This window comes from Salmo salar, chromosome 03 (assembly GCF_965601325.2).
Source record: "Salmo salar chromosome 03, fSalSal1, whole genome shotgun sequence".
Classification (NCBI taxonomy): Eukaryota; Metazoa; Chordata; class Actinopteri; order Salmoniformes; family Salmonidae; genus Salmo; species Salmo salar.
This window is the reverse complement of record NC_138293.1, coordinates 44,581,662-44,602,410: the sequence shown is the minus strand read 5'-3', so window position 1 is coordinate 44,602,410 and position 20,749 is coordinate 44,581,662. Positions and strand designations below refer to the sequence as shown.

General features: G+C 43.2%; 1 protein-coding gene across 2 annotated transcripts in view; it reads left to right on the top strand.

The window, feature by feature from the left end:
* The window catches only part of LOC106600495 (kin of IRRE-like protein 1), a 137,568-nt gene extending 118,749 nt beyond the window's left edge, over positions 1-18,819 (top strand). Inside the window, exons 7-15 of one of the 2 annotated variants that reach the window (XM_014191886.3) lie at positions 3,458-3,606; positions 4,797-4,924; positions 5,587-5,713; positions 5,968-6,068; positions 8,990-9,206; positions 9,520-9,627; positions 9,870-9,997; positions 10,844-10,918; positions 12,793-18,819. In XM_014191886.3, coding sequence (XP_014047361.1) covers positions 3,458-3,606; positions 4,797-4,924; positions 5,587-5,713; positions 5,968-6,068; positions 8,990-9,206; positions 9,520-9,627; positions 9,870-9,997; positions 10,844-10,918; positions 12,793-13,431 — 1,672 coding nt within the window. In that variant the 3' untranslated portion in view covers positions 13,432-18,819. Of the gene's footprint in view, positions 1-3,457; positions 3,607-4,796; positions 4,925-5,586; positions 5,714-5,967; positions 6,069-8,989; positions 9,207-9,519; positions 9,628-9,869; positions 9,998-10,807; positions 10,919-12,792 lie in introns of both variants that reach the window. The other variant, XM_014191884.3, reaches the window with a different exon arrangement.
* The last annotated feature ends 1,930 nt before the right edge of the window (positions 18,820-20,749 follow it).

Genomic DNA, 20,749 nt, shown 5'->3' with positions numbered 1-20,749 from the left:
AGAAGCTTCTCAGCTTTAAAACTGATTAAAACCCACCTTAGGACAACAATGGTTGATGACAGGTTAAGTCACCTCGGAATTCTCAGTGTTGAGTCAAGGAGGGCACGCTCCCTCGACATGGATGAGTTTGTGAAACATTTAGCCAGTTCTCACCAGAACTATGAATTATGCTCTTTTAAATCTACCTAGGATAATTTGGCACTTAGGCGGTCCCTCTGGTCATGATTAAAACATGCGCTGTGTACTAGCTAGTACACTGACATTCTAAAATGATATATTCCAAAACTGTCCTTTGCTATTAGTTAACATAATATATATGAGCATAAATATGATACTGTACGTTTGTAATTTTGATGGGCACTCAATTCCATTTCTGCTTGATACCTGGTATGTCAAATTGCAGTGTGTTTTTTGTTGTTGTAAATAAACTATGCAATTTATGTAACACACGAATGATATCTTATCTCCTTGGTACTTGAGCTTTATTTTCTGAAAATATTTTGGATGTTCAACACTTATAGATCCAGATTATATTCATGAAAACAGAGTGACCCAAGTCTCTCGTATGTGTGTGTGTGTGTGTGTGTGTGCGTGTGCGTGTGCGTGTGCGTGTGCGTGTGCGTGTGCGTGTGTGTGTGTGTGTGGGTGTGTGTGTGTGTGTATAATTAAGTTCCGAGGTAGAGACACTGACTATTCATAGTATGTTAAAGAATTCTAGTGAAGTAACCCTTTTGGACCACACTATCTGCCACATTGAAGAACTCTGGGTTAAGTGAATTATCACTTCTACCTCTAATCAGCAATCATAGGATTCATTCATGCTCCTTAGATTACATTTACATTACATTTCATTTAAGTCATTTAGCAGACTTAGATGCCACGTTAGGGTTACATACACATTTTCTGTCATGGTCTATGGACCCCCTGAAGTAGCCTTGGCCACCCCATGTATAACACTCTAGTTCCGCCATTCGGTAAGGGGTAAGTTGAGCAAAGGGACAAGCTAAGTTGAGCCGGGGTAAGTGGGTGATGTCCTGTGACATGGAATGGAGGGTTAGATCAGCTTTAATATTGCAGATAGATTGTAGCTTCCATCAATGTAATTGTCTGCATCATGTCCAATCCTCCAAGCTGTCATCAAGGCAAAGGGTGGCTACTTTGAAAACGCTAAAATATAAAATGTATTTAGAATTGTTTAACATATTTTGGTTACTACATGATTCCATATGTGTTATTTCATAGTTTTGATGTCTTCACTAATATTCTACATTGTAGAAAATAGTAAAAAATAAAGAAAAACCATTGAATGAGTAGGTGTGTCCAAACTTGACTGCTACTGTATATATAGACATCTTTTAAAAATATGTTTTGCTTTATTATTTTCCACTAACCCTACCACCACTCCCCTAATTGGAGTAAACTAATGAAAAACAACACTTAGGCTTCTACTGCCAGCTTATACATACTATATACATTTTACAGACACATTCTATTTTACAATAGTTATCTTTTGTTTGTTTTTACTCCTATCCTATTGTAATGTATATCGTAAATAATATATATGCCTACATTCAGATATAGATCTCTTTGTTCAATATCTGTCACGCCCTGACCATAGAGAGCCTGTTTATTCTCTATTTTGGTTAGGTCGGGGTGTGACTGGGGGGGTGTTCTAGTCTAGGTTATTTATTTCTATGTTGGCCTGGTATGGTTCCCAATCAGAGGCAGCTGTTTATCGTTGTCTCTGATTGGGGATCATATTTAAGCAGCCATTTCCCCACTGTGTTTTGTGCGATCTTGTTAATGTGTAAGTGCCTGTGAGCACTGCAGTAGCGTCACGTGTCGTGTATGCGTTATTGTTTTTGTGCGGTTCACTTATCAATAAAATATGTCGAACCGATATCACGCTGCGCTTTGGTCCGAATGTTCCTATGACGATCGTGACAATATCACTTACTCTTCCATTTCGCGACCAGTTGTTTGGGACAGGGATGTTGTTTCGATGTGCCAATTTGTAGGCAAATTCTCTTTAGTTGAGGCTTCTAAGTCCATAAAACAAGATTCTTGATATGTTTAGCAAGCCCAGACTCCATGTCATCTTTACACAGGTACATGTTTGTTTTCTTTTTTGTCATTGTAACTCTTCAGTTTCTGTCACGTACATCGTAAAGATGGGACCAAGGCGAAGCGGGAATGTGAATGCTCGTCTTCTTTTATTTAATGAGAAGAAAACGAAACAAAACACTTATACAAAAAAAACTACGACGAGAAACAGTCCTGTAAGGAACACAACTCACAAGGAACAACTACCCACAAAAAAACCATGAAAAAAACACCCCTACTAAATAGGACCTTCAATTAGAGGCAACAAGAAACAGCTGCCTCCAATTGAAGGTCAAACCAATAAACAAAGCATAGAAATAGATAAACTAGACACAGACATAGAAATAGACTAACATAGAACATACCCAACAAAACCCGAAACACATTAAACAAACACCCCCTGCCACGTCCTGACCAAACTACAATAACGAATAACCTCTTTACTGGTCAGGACGTGACAGTTTCATTCAGTCAATTTATTTCATCCATTGTTGCTGTTCAAATGGACTTCTTCCCTTCTCTCACTTCCTTGGCTGCTCTCTCAAGAACGTCAGACCCCTAGACCCCTGCTGGTTTTACGTTTGGCATACACAGGGCATGATGATTTCTGCTCCGTAACAATACAAATGCACTATCTTGAGTTCATATGCATGAAACATTGCAAAAATACTATACATGTTACGCATATTATGCATAAAACTGACAAAATTCCATCCTCATTTGTATGGCGTATGGTTCCCATTGGCTCAACTTACTCCATGGCCATTGGCTCAACTTACCCAAATGCAAACATTTTGACTATATTAGCCAACACAGCTACAAGGATACACTTTAATGCTAGGTTTAGGACCTCATACTTTAGCTTATGGAGACCCCAACTGATGTACAAAACAATATTAAAACGATCTACGTTGGTTTAGATAGTAGCCTCATGAAACCTATAACACAGTCAATTAATTTGACTGTAAAAATCTGTTTTTTGGACCTCCATGAAATTATGACCTAAATATTTTTTGGAACTCCATGAAATTATGACCTAAATATTTGGTTAAATTATAAATGCTGTGTATGGTTTCCTAGAAACAATGGGTGGCTCAACTAACCCTTTGGCTTAGCTTACCCCACTCTCCCGATCAGCAAAATGTAGTAAAACATTTTGCAACAGAAAACCAAAAACAAGCATTTCATATTGGACAAGTTCAGGTAGTCCCTCCCCGTTTCAGTCTGTTTTCTTCCATTTGGTGTCTAGTGAATAGAACCTGTGAAAGTGTATCTGTTTGTGTGTATTTGTGCTATGTGAACATGTACTGTAGTGAAGATCAGTGTGGCTATGTGACACCTGTGTCTCTCTCAGGTGGGCGAAGGGTGGTGTTCTCCTGGAGGGGGCGAGGGAGAGTGTGTTTGTGACCCCAGTAGACCACTCCTTTCACACCGAGCCGGTCTCCTGCTCTGTGTTCAACGCTGTGGGACACACCAACCTCAGCATCGTGGTCGATGTACACTGTGAGTCTGACTATTAGATAGATGTTATTGTCCTCTGAAGAGGAAATTCATTTCCACAGCTCATACATTTACATATCAAGACCAACAACCACATCACCTAGACTTGTCATTTACAGTTCCATACCTCCATACACTTAAGACAGCAGATAAACAGACAGAAGACTGAGAGCGCACATTAGTCTGTTGTCTGTTTATCTGCTTTTTTATCTACTGTATCTGTCTGTCTGTCCGTCCGTCCATCCCAGGGCACGCAGGGCACGTGACCCCCCCCCCCCCCCCCCCCCCCTCCCATTTGTAGAATTGCAGTGAATTAGCTTTAAAACAGCAACATTTTATCTCAGCCTCCATGGTCCAACTCATCCCTGAGTCCCGAGTGGTGCTGTGGTCTAAGACACAGTGCAAGAGGTGTCACTGCAGTACCTGGTTTGAATCCAGGCTGCATAACATCTGGCTGTGATTGGGAGTCCCATAGGGCGGTCTGCAGCAGAGGTAAGTCTGGGTCTTCCTTTCCTGTGGCAGTCCTCATGAGAGCCAGTTTCATCAAAGCGCTTGACGGTTTTTGCGACTGCACTTGAAGAAACTTTCAAAGTTCTTGAATTGTTCCGTATTGACTGACCTTCATCTCTTAAAGTCATGATGGACTGTTATTTCTCTTTACTTATTTGAGCTGTTCTTGCCATAGTATGGACTTGGTCTTTTACCAAATAAGGCTATCTTCTGTATACCACCCCTACCTTGTCACAACACAGCTGATTCGCTCAAACGCTTTAAGAAGGAAAGAAATGTCACAAATAAACTTTTAACAAGTCACACCTTTTAATTGAAATGCATTCCAGGTGACTACTGTACCTCATGAAGCTGGTTGAGAGATTGCCAAGAGTGTGCAAAGCAGTCATAAAGGCAAAGGGTGGCTACTTTGAAGAATCTCAAATATAAAATATATTTGGATTTGTTTAACACTTTTTTGGTTACTATATGTGTTATTTCATAGTGTTGATGTCTTCACTATTATTCTGCAATGTAGAAAATAGTAAAAATAAAGAAAAACCCTTGAATGAGTGGGTGTGTCCAAACTTTTGACTGGTACTGTATATGTCTGTCTATATTTTGTATTTATAGGCAAGTCAGTTAAGAACAAATTATATTCTATATACCTGTTTAACTACTGTATATGTCTGTCTGTCTGTCAGATGGTCCTATCCTGAAGGGGGCGCTCACGCCGATTACAGTGGACATTGACTTTGACGCCAAACTCAATTGCAAGTGGGCCGGGAACCCTCCACTCACACTCACCTGGACCAAGAAGGGATCTAACATGGTGAGAACTGAGAAGCTATCCTCTGCTATAAATCCTGGGTTGGGGTCAATTCCATTTAAATTAATTCAATTCAGTAAGAAATTCGAATTCACATTTTTCGCAATGCTTGTCTATGAGAAACAATTGGGAATTGGAATTTCACTTTACTTCCACAATTGACTGATCTAAAATGGAATTGACCCCAGCACTGCTGCTATCCAGGATCCTGAAACCCCATATCGGGACCTCCATATCCATTCTACCAGTGCTTGACTTGGACGGAAAGAGGTGCCAGATGTAACTCATTTTGGATGCTGGTCTCTTTATATTTAGGTCCTCGTAATCATCCAATTTAAAGTTAATATTGCCCACCGGCCCAATTAAGTACCCTAAACCCATAAAAGCAGCACTTCATTGAACCTTGTCCCACCTGAACTTCTTACTCTCCCCAAACCTAAATCTAACCCCCCCTAACCCAACTAATGTTGACCTCCTAACCTATGACCTAAATATTTTATTAATGCTTTATAACTACTGTAATAAAATAATATATTGGCGCCTGCTGCTGAGAAAATCAACATGTTTTATTAATTAAATATCTCCCTTCCTCCCTCCCTTTACAACTTGGTTCCATCTAATCTCCCTCCCGTACGTGTGTGCGTGCCTGTGTGTGTCCTTTTCAGGTCCTTAGTAACAAGGAGGAGCTGATCCTGAAGTCCGTGAGCCAGGCAGACGCGGGCCAGTATGTGTGTAAGGCTATCGTCCCCAGGATCGGAGTGAGAGAGACTGAGGTCAATCTTATAGTTAATGGTCAGTTACAGTACAGCCGTGTATAGTGTACCCACACACAGATACAGACACACACATATATACAGTGTTACTTTTAACATTACTACCCTTTTGATTCTGCTGTTAGTACTTCTGGGCCCATATTCATAAAGTATCTCAGAATAGGAGTGCTGATATAGGATCAGGTTCCCCTTGTTTACCACAAATTTCCCCTCATTATCACTTGTTTTGTCGTGAGTGGAGTCTAAATAGCTGTATCTGTCTGTCTCACCCAGGCCCTCCCATCATCTCCAGTGAACCAGTGCAGTACGCAGTGAGAGGGGAGAAAGGAGAGGTCAAGTGCTATATCGCTAGCACCCCTCCACCCGATAAGATTGTGAGTGAAGTGAACTCTGTGAGATATCCTATGAAATATCTGTAAAACTTCATAATAACTTTCATGTATATGCATTTATAAATGCTTATAAATGCTTTGTAAATGGTATAATTTCTTATTAATTGTAAGGCTTTGTGAAAAGAGCGAGTGAATGAATGAATAAGAGCTGTACTGACAACATGGGGTGTAAGAGGGGGATGATGTGAGAGTGAAGGGGAGAGTAAAATTCTGTACCTTTCAGTATCGATTATCCACTACACCAGCAGAGACATGACAGAAATCTGTGCTTTATTAAAAAAGTCTCCACTCCTGCCTTTTAGTGGCTTGCATCCCAAATGGCACCATATTCCCTTTATAGTGCACTACTTTTGATCAGAGCTCTGTCAAAAGTAGTGCACTATAAAGGGAATAGTGAGCCATTTGTGACAGCTAGTGGGTGCTTGGAGCATATAGTGTGATACGACATTATAGTTTTAACTTAATGCAGAGAAAGAGGACCTATGAAATATGGCGCTCTGTGCGTGTGAGAAAGGAGACTGGGGGCTGGTGAATGGGAGGAAGGGAAGGGGAAGGGATAAGTTCAAATCTTTTATTTCTTTTTCTGCCTCCTCTAGTCGCTTCACCTTTTTCTTTTTGGGGTGTTAAAAGGTACATTAGCACATCATATTTGATGTATTTATGCTCCATATTTAATAGTTTAACTACTTGTAACGCCCTGGCCATAGAGAGGGGTTTTTTGTTCTTTATTTTGGTTAGGCCAGGGTGTTACATTGGGTGGGCGTTCTATGTTCTTTTTCTAGGTTTTTTGTATTTTTTTGTTTTGGGCCGTGTGTGACTCCCAGTCAGGCACAGCTGAAGTTTGTTGTTGTTGATTGGGAGTCACACATAAGGAGCAGGTTTTTCCTTTGGGTTTGGTGGGGGATTGTTTTCTGTGGTGTTCATTTTGGGACCAGACAGGACTGTTTGCTGTCGTTTCTTTTCGTGTTTTGTATAGAGTGTTTATGTTCATTAAACTCTTTAATAATGAATACACATCCTCCGCTGCACCTTGGTCTAATTCTAACGACAGGCGTTACAGAATCCCCCACCAAAAAACGGACCAAGCAGCGGAGGAAGGAGAAGAACCAGGAGAAGAGCTATCGGGACTCATGGACGTTGGAAAGAATGGAGAGGAACGTTCAGGATTCCTGGAGATGGGAAGAATTACTGGATGAAGGTGGACCATGGGCTCAGGCTGGGGAGTATCGCCGCCCGCAGTGGGAGATCGAGGCGGCGATAGCTGAGAGGCGCTGGTACGAAGAGAGGGAGCGCAATGGACACGGGAGGCAGCCCCCCAATCTTTTTTGGGCGGGGGCACACGGGGAGATTGGCGGAGTCAGGCGGTAGACCTGAGCCAACTCCCCGTGCTTACAGGAGGCAGCGTAGTACTGGTCAGGCACCGTGTTATGCGGTAAAGCGCACGGTGTCCCCAGTACGCGTTGATAGCCCGGAGCGCTACATGCCAGCCCCCCGCAAGTGCCATGCGAGAGCAGGCATCGAGCCAGGACGGGTTGTGCCTGCTCAGCGTGTCTGGTCTCCAGTGCGCCTCCTCGGTCCAGGTTATCCTGCGCCGGCGTTGCGCACTGGGTCTCCAGGGCGCTGGGAGGGTCCAGTTCGCCCAATGCCTGCTCTCCGCCCGTGCCGGGCCAAAGTGGGCATTCAGCCTGGAGTAAGCATGTCGAGCGTCCGTACCAGAACTCCAGTGCTCCCCCACAGCCCGGTTTATCCTGTGCCTCCTCCTCGGACCAGGCCTCCAGTGGGTCTCCCCATCCTGGTCCGTCCTGTGCCTCCTCCCAGGACTAAGCTGCCAGAGTGGCCCGCTTGTCAGGAGCTGCCAGAGTGGCCCGCTTGTCAGGAGCTGCCAGAGTGGCCCGCTTGTCAGGAGCTGCCAGAGTGGCCCGCTTGTCAGGAGCTGCCAGAGTGGCCCGCCTGTCCGGATCTGCCATCGCCGCCCGCCAGCCGGGCGCAGCCAGGGTCGTCCGCCAGCCGGGCGCAGCCATCGCCGTCCGCCAGCCGGGCGAAGTCAGGGTCGCCCACCAGACCTTCGGCGCGGCCAGGTGCGCCACCTAAGAGGGCGACGCCAAGGGTGGGGCAGAGGCCACGTCCCGCACCTGAGCCGCCGCCGTCAGAAGGCCCACCCGGACCCTCCCCTTCAGTGTCAGGTTTTGCGGCCGGAGTCCGCACCTTGGGGGGGGGGGGGGGGGGTTGGGTACTGTAACGCCCTGGCCATAGAGAGGGGTTTTTTGTTCTTTATTTTGGTTAGGCCAGGGTGTTACATTGGGTGGGCGTTCTATGTTCTTTTTCTAGGTTTTTGTATTTCTTTGTTTTGGGCCGTGTGTGACTCCCAGTCAGGCACAGCTGAAGTTCGTTGTTGTTGATTGGGAGTCACACATAAGGAGCAGGTTTTTCCTTTGGGTTTTGTGGGGGATGGTTTTCTGTCTCGTTCGTTTTTGACCAGACAGGACTGTTTGCTTTCGTTGCTGTTTGATGTTTTGTTTATAGTGGTTCATTTTATTAAATATTTATAATGAATCCACAACCTCCGCTGCATCTTGGTTTTCTTGCGATGACAGCCGTTACACTACTTCAGCAGATTTACGGTAGAAAAATCTGTTCGACTCTTTATTGCTTGTGTACACCTGCCTCGACCAGGTGTGTGTGTGTCTGCATGCATGCGTGTGTCCTTGGGTGTGTTTGTGTTAAAGACACGGAACCCAATGTATTGTGTGTGTGTGTGGGTGTGGGGTGTATGTATGATTATATGAGTACTTATATGCTGTGTTTGAATATACAGTATGGCTGTATAGACAGATTTTCTATTCTCCATTGACTCACAGTTTTTATTGTTGTGTGTGCGTGCATGTGTGTTTGACTCCTTACAGGTGTGGGCGTGGAAGGAGAACGTGTGGGAGAAGGAGAAGGGGACTCTGCTGGAGAGGTACACGGTGGAGCAGAGTAAACCTCACTCCCAGGGAGGGGCTGTCCTCTCCACCCTCACCATCAACAACGTCATGCAGTCTGACTTCCACTCTCCGTACAACTGCACCGCCTGGAACGCCTTCGGACCGGGGACTATGATCATCACCCTGGAGGAGAAAGGTACACCTTAAAGCTGGCTGGATTCATGCCAGAATCTGGTCTAGCAGTAGTCCATCCGACCTCCCTCGAAGAGGCGATCCCTGGGTCCACCACTTGCCCCTTTCCTCTCTGTTTCCCACACTAATCTCCCCCTCTAATTCATGTATGTATCTATCAATATCTAAATAAAATACATAAAGAGGAGGGAATTCCACTCCACATCCACACCTTAAAAAGTAAGTCACTTTGGATAGAAGTGTCTGCTAAATGGCATATATTAGCATTATATGTTGGTATGACCATGTGTCTCTGTCTCTCTTGTCTCTGTGTACAGAGATAGTTCCAGTGGGGATTATAGCTGGTGGAACTGTTGGATCCTCCATCCTGCTCCTGATCTTTCTGTTGGCTCTGGCCTTCTTCCTCTACCGCCAACGAAAAGGCAGTGAGTACTGTACCAACCAGCTACCACGCTCTCTGCATGCAACATCTCTCTGTGTGTGCATGTCTGTGTCTGTCATTCATATAGGACGTGTCCCAAAAATCACCTGATTCCCTATATAGTGTACTATTTTTGTTCAGGGTGCCTTTTCATACAGCCCAGATGTCTGTCATTGCATAGGTGTGTTTTGTTGTTTGTGTGTGCATGTGTGTTTGACAGCAGCCTCTGTCTTGTTTGGGTTCCAGGTCGGCGTGGGGTCACTCTGGGGAAGCCAGACATCAAGGTGGAGACGGTCAACAAGGAGACACACAGTCTGGAGGAGGAGTCTGAGAGCATTTCCACGGCAACACGCATGGTCAAGACCATGTACTCCGTGAGTACCCCACAACACCCACCTCTATAAAACAAATCAAACTTTATTTAAAGGACAATTGTTTTCACAAAGGAGCGCGTCTCCTCAAAAACAAAACATGCCAGCTATACTATCTTGAAGGAAATCAAAGTGCAGTCCTGAACCTTTCTTCACTGTTGCAGTTTATTTCAAGTGCATTTAGACTTTATTGTAAAACAATAAAATTAAGGATAAGGGGGACATGGATAGAGGGTCTTCTCACAGGCTGAGGGTGTGTCCCAAATAGCACACTATTCCCTGTGACAAAACAAGCAAGTATAGTGTAAAGAATCATTGTGCCATCTAACCGCTGTGAAATATGTTTTCCATAACCAAAAATATTATATTTCAGCTGGTTGAAATTACAAAACCGAAATTTAAAGACGCAAAAACGAAACTTAAGAACGGGAAGCATAGAAATAGCACATATAGAACTGATCTACGGCTTCTTATTGTTGCTTTCAATGATAATGACAGATCTATAACTCACATTTCTATGTGAATTTGGTTGGGTCGCCCATAAAGTTACCTATTGCAGCTTTAAGACAGAAAGTGTTATAGAAGCTATAAGGTGCTGAAGCATTTAATTGTTGTTTAAGAACAAACCACTGACTGAATTCCCCCTTATGTGCTGCATAGCCCTGGCTATAACATTCTGAACTGTAGTCAACAAACATTTATCAAATAACATTTATTTTGTTTTCATCATATGAAAAACCTGATATTCTGTTTTCCTCTTCCTTCCCTCCTTTCTCTCTCTCCCTGTGTGTGTTTTGTTGTTTGATGGTTTAGTTTCTGCCCTCTGTCTCCCTCTCTCCCTCCACTCAGCCATTCAAAGACGATGTGGATCTGAAGCAGGACCTGCGCAGTGAGCTCGATACCCGCGAGGAGTACGAACTGAAGGTGAGCAACTCTCTCTCTGCTACTCACTTCATACAACCTACCTCAAAACAACAAACATCTCATACAGTGCCTTCAGAAAGTATTCACACCCTTTGAGGTTTTCTACATTTTGTTGTGTTACAGCCTGAATTTAAAATTGTCACTGACCTACACACAATACCCCATAATGTCGAAGTGGAATAATTTTTTTAGAAAGGTTAACAAATTAATAAAAAATGGAAAGCTGAAATATCTTGAGTCAATAAGTATGATTCAAACCCTTTGTTATGGCAAGCCTAAATAAGAAAAATGTGCTCAACAAGTCACATAATAAGTTGCATGGTCTCACTCTGTGTACAATAATAGTGTTCAACATGATATTTGAATGACTACCTCATCTCCCCACACATTCAATTATCTGTAAGGTCCCTTAATTGAGCAGCAAAATTCAAACACAGATTCAATCAGACCAGGGTGGTTTTACAATGTCTTGCAAAGAAGGGCACCTATTGGTAGACGGGTAAAAAAAATTTATCAGACATTGAATATCCTTTTGAGCAAGGTGAAGTTATTAATTACACTTTGGATTGTGGTATCAATGCACCCAGTCACTACAAATATACAGGCTTCCTTCCTAACAGAGTTGCCAGAGTGGAAGGACACCGCTCGGGGATTTCACCATGAGGCCAATTGTGACTTTAAAACAGTTACAGAGTTTAATGGCTGTGATAGGAGAAAACTGAGGATGGAGCAACAACATTGTAATTACTCCACAATACTTACCTAATTGACAGTGTGAAAAGGAAGCCTGTACAGAATAAAAATGCTGCAAAACATGCATCCTGTTTGAAAGTAAAACTGCTAGAAATGTGGCAAAGAAATTAACTTAATGTCCTGAATACAAAATGTTATGTTTGGGGCAAATCCAACACATCACTGAGTACCACTCTTCATATTTTCAAGCATGGTGTTGGCTGCATCATTTTATGTGTATGCTTGTCATCGGCAAGGACTAGGGAGTTTTTTAGGATAAATATAAATGGAATAGAGCTAAGCACAGGAAAAATCCTAAAGGAAAACCTGGTTCAGTCTGCTTTCCAACAGACACTGGGAGACAAATTCACCTTTCAGCAGGACAATAACCTAAAACACAAGGCCAAATATACACTGAAGTTGCTTACCAAGACGACAATGAATATTTCTGAGTGGCCGAGTTACAGTTTTGACTTAAATCGGATTGAAAATCTATGGCAAGACTAGAAAATGTCTAGCAATGATCCACAATGAACTTGCCAGAGCTTGAGTATTTTTTTTTATGATAATGTGCAAATATTGTACAATCCAGGTGTGCAAAGCTCTTAGAGACTTACCTAGAAAGACTCACAGCTGTAATCGCCGCCAAATGTGATTCTAACATGTATTGAAAATGAGATATTTCTGTATTTCATTTTCAATAAATTTGCAAACATTTCTAAAAACAAGTTTTCACTTTGTCATTATGGGGTATTGTGTGTAGATGGGTGACTGTATACAACACAACACACATAAACACATCACACAAAATATCACAATGACTACCTTACACCTCAAATATGCTGACACCTCAAATTTAAACACATGTAAAAAGCTCACTATCCTTAGGAAATCACGATACACAACTTACACATAACATTTCACACAAATTATCACATTGACTACCTCACCTCAAATATGCTCACATCTCAAATTGAAACACTCATGTAAGCTTGTAAAAAGCTCACTATCGCCTCACCTCTATCCTTAGCACAGTACAATGCACAACTTACACACAGCATATCAAACATGACTAGCTCACCCCAAATAATGCTCAAACCCATGTAAAAATCTCACTATTTCCTCATCATCTCTATTCTTAGGATCCAACGAACGGCTACTACAATGTCCGCGCGACCACCCACGACGATGCCAGGCCGTCGTCCCGCTCTATGCTGTACCAGGGAGAGTTCCGGAACTCCAACCCTCCGGGGGGAGCTACAGGAACTACCTCCAGTGGACCAGCAGGAGGCCCCGGTGGGGCGGTGGTGGCAGGAGGGGTCCCGGGGAATCCGGGGTCACGGGCAGGGTGCTACGACCCCCGACCTCTGTCCAGGATGTCTCATACTAACTACGCCCAGTTCAACACCTTCACTAGGGCTGGGCAGAGCCAAGCCCCGCCCAACATCACCCATCCCGCTCATCCCACTTCACAGACCAGCGAATTCCCCGGAGACTGTGGCCTATTGGACAGCAACACTCAGCTCACCTATGACAACTACGGCTACCCCGCCAAGTATCCCACCTATCGGATGGGCTTTGCCCCGCCCCCGGAAGTAGTACCAGCCTATGAGATGTACCCGACTGGACAAGGGGTGGGACCAGGGCCAGTCCAAGGACTAGGTCCTGGTCCAGAAACTCTGCTTGGGAGGTATGGGACCTCCACCCGCTTCTCCTACTCCTCTCCTCCTGGTACGGACTACAATCAGAGACACACGCAGAGGATGCAGACACACGTGTGAGAGATGTATTGTGTAGTACATAGTGGTTTTCATACACACATATACGTACATAGAGTGCATTTGGAAAGTATTCAGAACCCTTGACTTTTTCCACATTTTGTTATGGTACAGCCTTATTCTAAAATTGATTAAATCGTTTTTTTCCTTCAATAATTTACACACAATACCCCATAATGCAAAAACAGGTTTTTAGACATTTCTGCACATTTATAAAAAACGGAAATATCACATTTACATAAGTATTCAGACTCTTTACTCAGTACTTTGTTGAAGCACCTTTGGCAGTTATTACAGCCTTGAGCCTTCTTGGGTATGATGCTACAAGCTTGGCACACCTGTATAGGGGGGAGTTTCTCTCATGCCGCTGAAAAACATTCCCACAGCATGATGCTGCCACCACCATGCTTCACCATAGGGATGGTGCCAGGTTTCCTCCAGACGTGACGCTTGGCATTCAAGCCAAAGAGTTCAATCTTGGTTTCATCAGACCAGAAAATCTTGTTTCTCATGGTCTGAGAGTCCTTTAGGTGCCTTTTGGCAAACTCCAAGCAGGCTGTCATGTGCTTTTTACTGAGTAGTGGCTTCCGTATGGCCACTCTACCATAAAGGCCTGATTGGTGTAGTGCTGCAGAGATGGTTGTTCTTCTGGACGGTTCTCCCATCTCCACAGAGGAACTCTGGAGCTCTATTAGAGTGACCCCTTGACCCTGGGTTCTTGATCACCTCCCTGACCAAGGCCCTTCTCCCCGATTGCTCCGTTTGCCGGGTGGCCAGCTCTAGGAAGAGTCTTGGTGGTTCCAAACTTCTTCCATTTAAGAATGATGGAGGCCACTGTGTTCTTGGGGACCTTCAATGCTGCAGAAATGTTTTGGTACCCTTCCCCAGATCTGTGTCCCGACATAAACATGTCTCGGTCTGTACAGACATGCACTGTCAAATGTGGGACCTTATATAGACAGGTGTGACTTTCCAAATCATGTCTAATCAATTTAATTTACCACAGGTGGACTCCAATCAAGTTTAGACACATCAAGGATGATCAATGGAAACAGGATGCACCTGAGCTCAGTTTTGAGTCTCATAGCAAAGGGTCTGAATACTTATGTAAATGAGGTATTTTTGTTTTTTATTTGTAATACATTTCAAAAATGTATAGAAACCTGTTTTCGCTATGTCATTATGGGGTATTGTGTGTAGATTGAGGAGAAATAAATCAATGTAATCCCTTTTAGAATAAGGCTGTAACGTAACAAAATGTGGAAAAGTCAATGGGTCTGAATACTTTCCGAATGTACTGTATACACCTAAAAACAAACGTACTTGTCAGAGTGAAACAGATAGATACACTCAACCGGGGAGAACGACTGCCCCTGGCATTGAGGATTTCAAGTTGAAAACCGACGCGATACTGCAGTCATTGTTTCCAGATAACAGGATCCCTAATTAAAGTGACTGTGGAAGTGCCGATCTTCGTGGTCAATATTTGTGTGGGTATATACATTTTTGTTATATGCACAAATATTGGTACCAATAATTTATTATATTTCACCAGATGTATGTCCTTGAACCGACTACTTTAAATCACACACAGACAAAGTTATGGGATCATTTAGTTGCTAATGTCAGCCTGCAGTACCTCGATCGGCCTTTAACTTGAAAACTCCATTAAAGGGGGCAGCACAGAGCTAGCCTGCAACATCACTTCCTGGAGTAGCTCAAACTGCCCAAGCAATGTTTCCAAAAACTCTTCCATGTAGCAAGATTGCGACACGCTGAAATGACACTTCCTCTTCATCAAATGCGCCACTAAGCATTCTCATAGGAAACTATGGGGTGACGTCATTGATGGCTTCGTCCATATTTTTTAGTCTATGCACTCAACACATTTCTGCTGTCTACACACTTGCTCTATCCCATATACACAAACAATCTTACACAGTTTCTCTCAAACACTCTATTGTGTGCAATCTTAAGCTCCGAGAGCTGATAAAGCGAAAGCCACAATCAAGGGAGGGAAGACATGAAATGATAAGAGAAAGAGAGGCTGGGAGTACTTTTCTTAAACGAGGAGAGGGGTTTCACAGAGTGAGTATTTACATGCTGATAGAAAGCATCCTAGATATATCTCTTCGCCTTCACACCTCCACTCAGTTCAACTCTGTCTCTCTTTCCTCTCAACCCATCTCTGTATATACAGTTGAAGTCAGAAGTTTACATACATTTAAACTCAGTTTTTGACAATTCCTGACATTTAATCCTAGCAAAAATTCCCTGTCTTAGGTCAGTTAGGATCACCACTTTATTTTAAGGACATAAAATGTCAGAATAATAGTAGAGAGAATTATTTATTTCAGCTTTTATTTCTTTCATCACATCCCCAGTGGGTCACAAGTTTACATACACTCAATTTGTATTTGGTAGCATTGATTTTAAATTATTTAACTTGGGTCAAACGTTTCGGGTAGCCTTCCACAAGCTTCCCACAATAAGTTGGGTGAATTTTGGCCCATTCCTCCTGACAGAGCTGGTGTAACTGAGTCAGGTTTGTAGGCCGCCTTGCTCGCACACGCCTTTTCATTTCTGCCAACAAATTTTCTATGGGATTGAGGTCAGGGCTTTGTGATGGCCACTCCAATACCTTTACTTTGTTGTCCTTAAGCCATTTTGCCACAACTTTGGAAGTATGCTTGGGGTCATTGTTCATTTGGAAGACCCATTTGCAACCAAGCTTTAACTTCCTGCATGATGTCTTGAGATGTTGCTTCAATATATCCACATAAGTTTCCTCCCTCATGATGACATCTATTTTGTGAAGTGCACCAGTCCCTCCTGCAGCAAAGCACCCCAACAACCCCGTGCTTCACGGTTGGGATGGTGTTCTTCGGCTAGCAAGCCTCCCCTTTTTCCTCCAAAAATAATGATGGTCATTATGGCCAAACAGTTCTATTTTTGTTTCATCAGACCAGAGGGCATTTCTCCAAAAAGTACGATCTTTGTCCCCATGTGCAGTTGCAAACCGTAGTCTGTTTTTTTTATGGCGGATTTGGAGCAGTGGCGTCTTCCTTTCTGAGTCGATATAGGACTCGTTTTACTGTGGATATAGATACTGTTGTACTTGTTTCCTACAGCATCTTCACAAGGTTCTTTGCTGCTGTTCTGGGATTGGTTTGCACTTTTCGCACCAAAGTATGTTAATCTCTAGGAGACAGAACGCGTCTCCTTCCTGAGCGGTATGACAGCTGCGTGATCCATGGAGTTTATACTTGCGTACTATTGTTTGTACAGATGAACGTGGTACCTTCAGGCATTTGGAAATTGCTCCAACCCTCAAGTCTGGATGAACCAGACTTGTGGAGGTCTACAATGTTTTTTCTGAGGTCTTTGCTGATTTCTTTTGATTTTCCCATGATGTCAAGCAAAGAGGCGCTTAGTTTGAAAGTAGGCCTTGAAATACATCCACAAATGATGTCAATTAGCCTATCAGAAGCTTCTAAAGTCATGACATAATTTTCTGGAATTTTCCAAGCTGCTTAAAGGCACAGTCAACTTAGTGTATGTAAACTTCTGACCCACTTGATTTGTGATACAAGTGACGTAAGTGATATAATCTGTCTGTAAACAATTGTTGGAAAAATGACTTGTGTCATGCACAAAGTAGATGTCCTAACCGACTTGCCAAAACTATAGTTTGTTAACAAGAAATGTGTGGAGTGGTTGAAAAAATGAGTTTTGTTGACTCCAACCTAAGTGTACAGTGCTATTATTTTTTTGCACATTTGTCACACTTAAATGTTTCAGATCATCAAACAAATTTTAATATAACACAAAGATAACCCAGGTAAACGCAAAATGCAGTTAAGTGCTCATTTTATTTATTAAGGGAAAAAAACTATCCGAACCTTCATGGCCCTATGTGACAAAGTAATTAATAAAAAATTTTGGAAAGCTGAGTTCAATTTCACTAGCCACATCCAGGCCTGATTACTGCCAGACCTGTTGAATCAAGAAATCACTTAAATAGAACCTGTCTGACAAAGTGAAGTAGGCCAAAAGATCTCAATAAGCAAGACATCATGCCGCGATCCAAAGAAATTCAGGAACAGACGAGAAACAAAATAATTGACATCTATCAGTCTGGAAAGGGTTACAAAGCCTTTTCTAAAGCTTTGGGACTCCAGCGAACCGCAGTGAGAGCCATTATCCACAAATGGAGAAAATTTGGAACAGTGGTGAACCTTCCCAGGAGTGGCCGGCCTACCAAAATTACCCCAAGAGCGCAGCGACGACTCATCCAAGAGGTCACAAAAGAACCCATAACAACATCTAAAGAACTGCAGGCCTCACTTGCCTCAGTTAAGGTCAGTGTGCATGACTCAACCATAAGAAAGAGACTGGGCAAAAATGGCATCCATGGCAGAGTTCCAAGGCAAAAACCATTGCTGATCAAAAATAACATAAAGGCTCATCTCACTTTTGGCAAAAAACATCTTGATGATCCCCAAGACTTTTGGGAAAATACTGACGAGACAAAAGTTTAACTTTTTGGAAGGTTACATCTGGAGTAAAAGTAACACAGCATTTCAGAAAAAGAACATCATACCAACAGTCAAATATGGTGGTGGTAGTGTGATGGTCTGGGGCTGCTTTGCTGATCAGGACCTGGATGACTTGCTGTGATTGATGGAACCATGAATTCTGCTCTCTACCAAAAAATCCTGAAGGAGAATGTCCGGCCATCCATTCGTGACCTCAAGCTGAAGCGAACTTGGGTTCTGCAGCAGGACAATGATCCAAAACACACCAGCAAGTCCACCTCTGAATGGCTTAAAAACACAAAATTAAGGTTTTGGAGTGGCCTAGTCAAAGTCCAGACTTGAATCCGATTGAGATGCTGTGGTGTGACCTTAAAAAGGCGGTTCATGCTTGAAAACCCTCCAATGTGGCTGAATTAAAAAAATTCTGCAAAGAAGAGTGGGCCAAAATTCCTCCACAGCGATGTGAAAAACTCATTGCCAGTTATCGCAAATGCTTGATTGCAGTCGTTGCTGCTGAGGGTGGCACAACCAGTTATTAGGTTTAGGGAGCAATTACCTTTTCACATAGGGCCATGAAGGTTCGGATAGCTTTTTTCCCTTAATAAATAAAATCATCACTTAAAAACTGCATTTTCTGTTTACTTGGGTTATCTTAGTGTAATATTTAAATTTGTTTGATCTGAAACATTTAAGTGTGACAAAAAATAAGAAATCAGAAAGGGGGCAAATACTTTTTCACAGCACTGTATGTAAACTTCTGACTTCAACTGTAATCTCATTGGGGAAAAGATATGAAGATTATATTATTTTAATGTTAATATGACCTTGTATAAACATACTGTATACAACTACATCTATGGAACTACTCTCAATATTATGCACACACTCCTTTACACTCACAGATATTAACAAACACACACACTCTCTTACACGTTCAAGGAGATGGTCTTGCGTCACTGCTGTGCTCAGGCAAGGCGATAGCTTGTACTCCATATGTGGACCTCTTTTTAACCTGCTTCTTCTCGATGCCATGACAAACTGCTCAACTGGCATGGCCAAAAGGCTCCTCCAAGAAGTGAAGGAAAATGAAACATGGTGTGCGTTCCAAATGGCACCCTAATCCCCATGTAGTGCACTAGTTTTGACCAAGGCCATAGGGCTCTGATCAAAAGATGTGGACTATATAGGGAATAGGGTGCCATTTGGGACACATCCAAGGCATCATGGTATAACAGCCTTCATGCCAATATGGTGATTTTACCTCCGACAAGAAAGAGAACAACTGGTGGGCCAAGGACCACGTGCTGCACACCTATAAGGTTCGTTGGAGTACGACTCTCCGTGGTATGGTGGGGTACGACTCTCCGTGGTACGGTGGGCTACGACTCTCCGTGGTACGGTGGGCTACGACTCTCCGTGGTACGGTGGGCTACAACTCTCCGTGGTACGGTGGGGTACGACTCTCCGTGGTACAGTGGGGTACGACTCTCCGTGGTACAGTGGGGTACGACTCTCCGTGGTACAGTGGGGTACGTCTCTCCGTGGTACGGTGGGGTACGACTCTCCGTGGTACGGTGGAGTACGACTCTCCATGGTACGGTGGAGTGCGACTCTCCATAACCAGATGAGGGGTACAGTGGCTTGCGAAAGTATTCACCTCCCTTGGCATTTTTCCTATTTTATTGTCCTACAACCTGGTATTAAAATGGATTTGGGGGGGGGGGGGGGGTTGTATCATTTGATTTACACAACATGCAAAATATTTTTTATTGTGAAACAAACAAGAAATAAGACAAAAAAAACAGAACTTGAGCGTGCATAACTATTCACCTCCCCAAAGTCAATACTTTGTAGAGCCACCTTTTGCAGCAATTACAGCTGCAAGTCTCTTGGGGTATGTTTCTATAAGCTTGGCACATCTATCCACTGGGATTTTTGCCCATTCTTCAAGGCAAAACTTCTCCAGCTCCTTCAAGTTGGATGGGTTCTGCTTGTGTACAGCAATTTTTAAGTCATACCATAGACTCCCAATTGGATTGAGGTCTGGGCTTTGACTAGGCCATTCCAAGACATTTAAATGTTTCCCCTTAAACCACTCGAGTGTTGCTTTAGCAGTATGCTTAGGGTCATTGATCTGCTGGAAGGACTGAAACAGGTTTCCCTCAAGAATTTCCCTGTCTTTAGCGCCATCCATCATTCTGACCAGTTTCCCAGTCTTTGCCGATGAAAAACAGCCCCACAGCATGATGCTGCCACCACCATGCTTCACTGTGGGGATGGGGTTCTCGGAGTGATGAGAGGTGTTTGGTTTGCGCCAGACATAGCATTTTCCTTGAGGGCCAAAAATCTACATTTTAGTCTCATCTGACCAGAGTACTTTCTTCCATATGTTTTGGGAATCTCCCACATGCCTTTTGGTGAACACCAAACATGTTTGCTTATTTTTTTCTTTAAGCAATGGCTTTTTTCTGGCCACTCTTCCGTAAAGCCCAGCTCTGTGGAGTGTATGGCTTAAAGTGGTCCTATGGACAGATACTCCAATCTCCGCTGTGGAGTTTTTCAGATCCTTCAGGGTAATCTTTGATCTCTTTGTTGCTTCTCTGATTAATGCCCTCCCTGCCTGGTCCGTGAGTTTTGGTGGGTGGCCCTCTCTTGGCAGGTTTGTTGTGGTGCCATATTCTTTCAATTTTTTAAAATAATGGATTTAATGGTGATCCATGGGATGTTCAAAGTTTCAGATATTTTTTTATAACCCAACCCTGATCTGTACTTCTCCACAACTT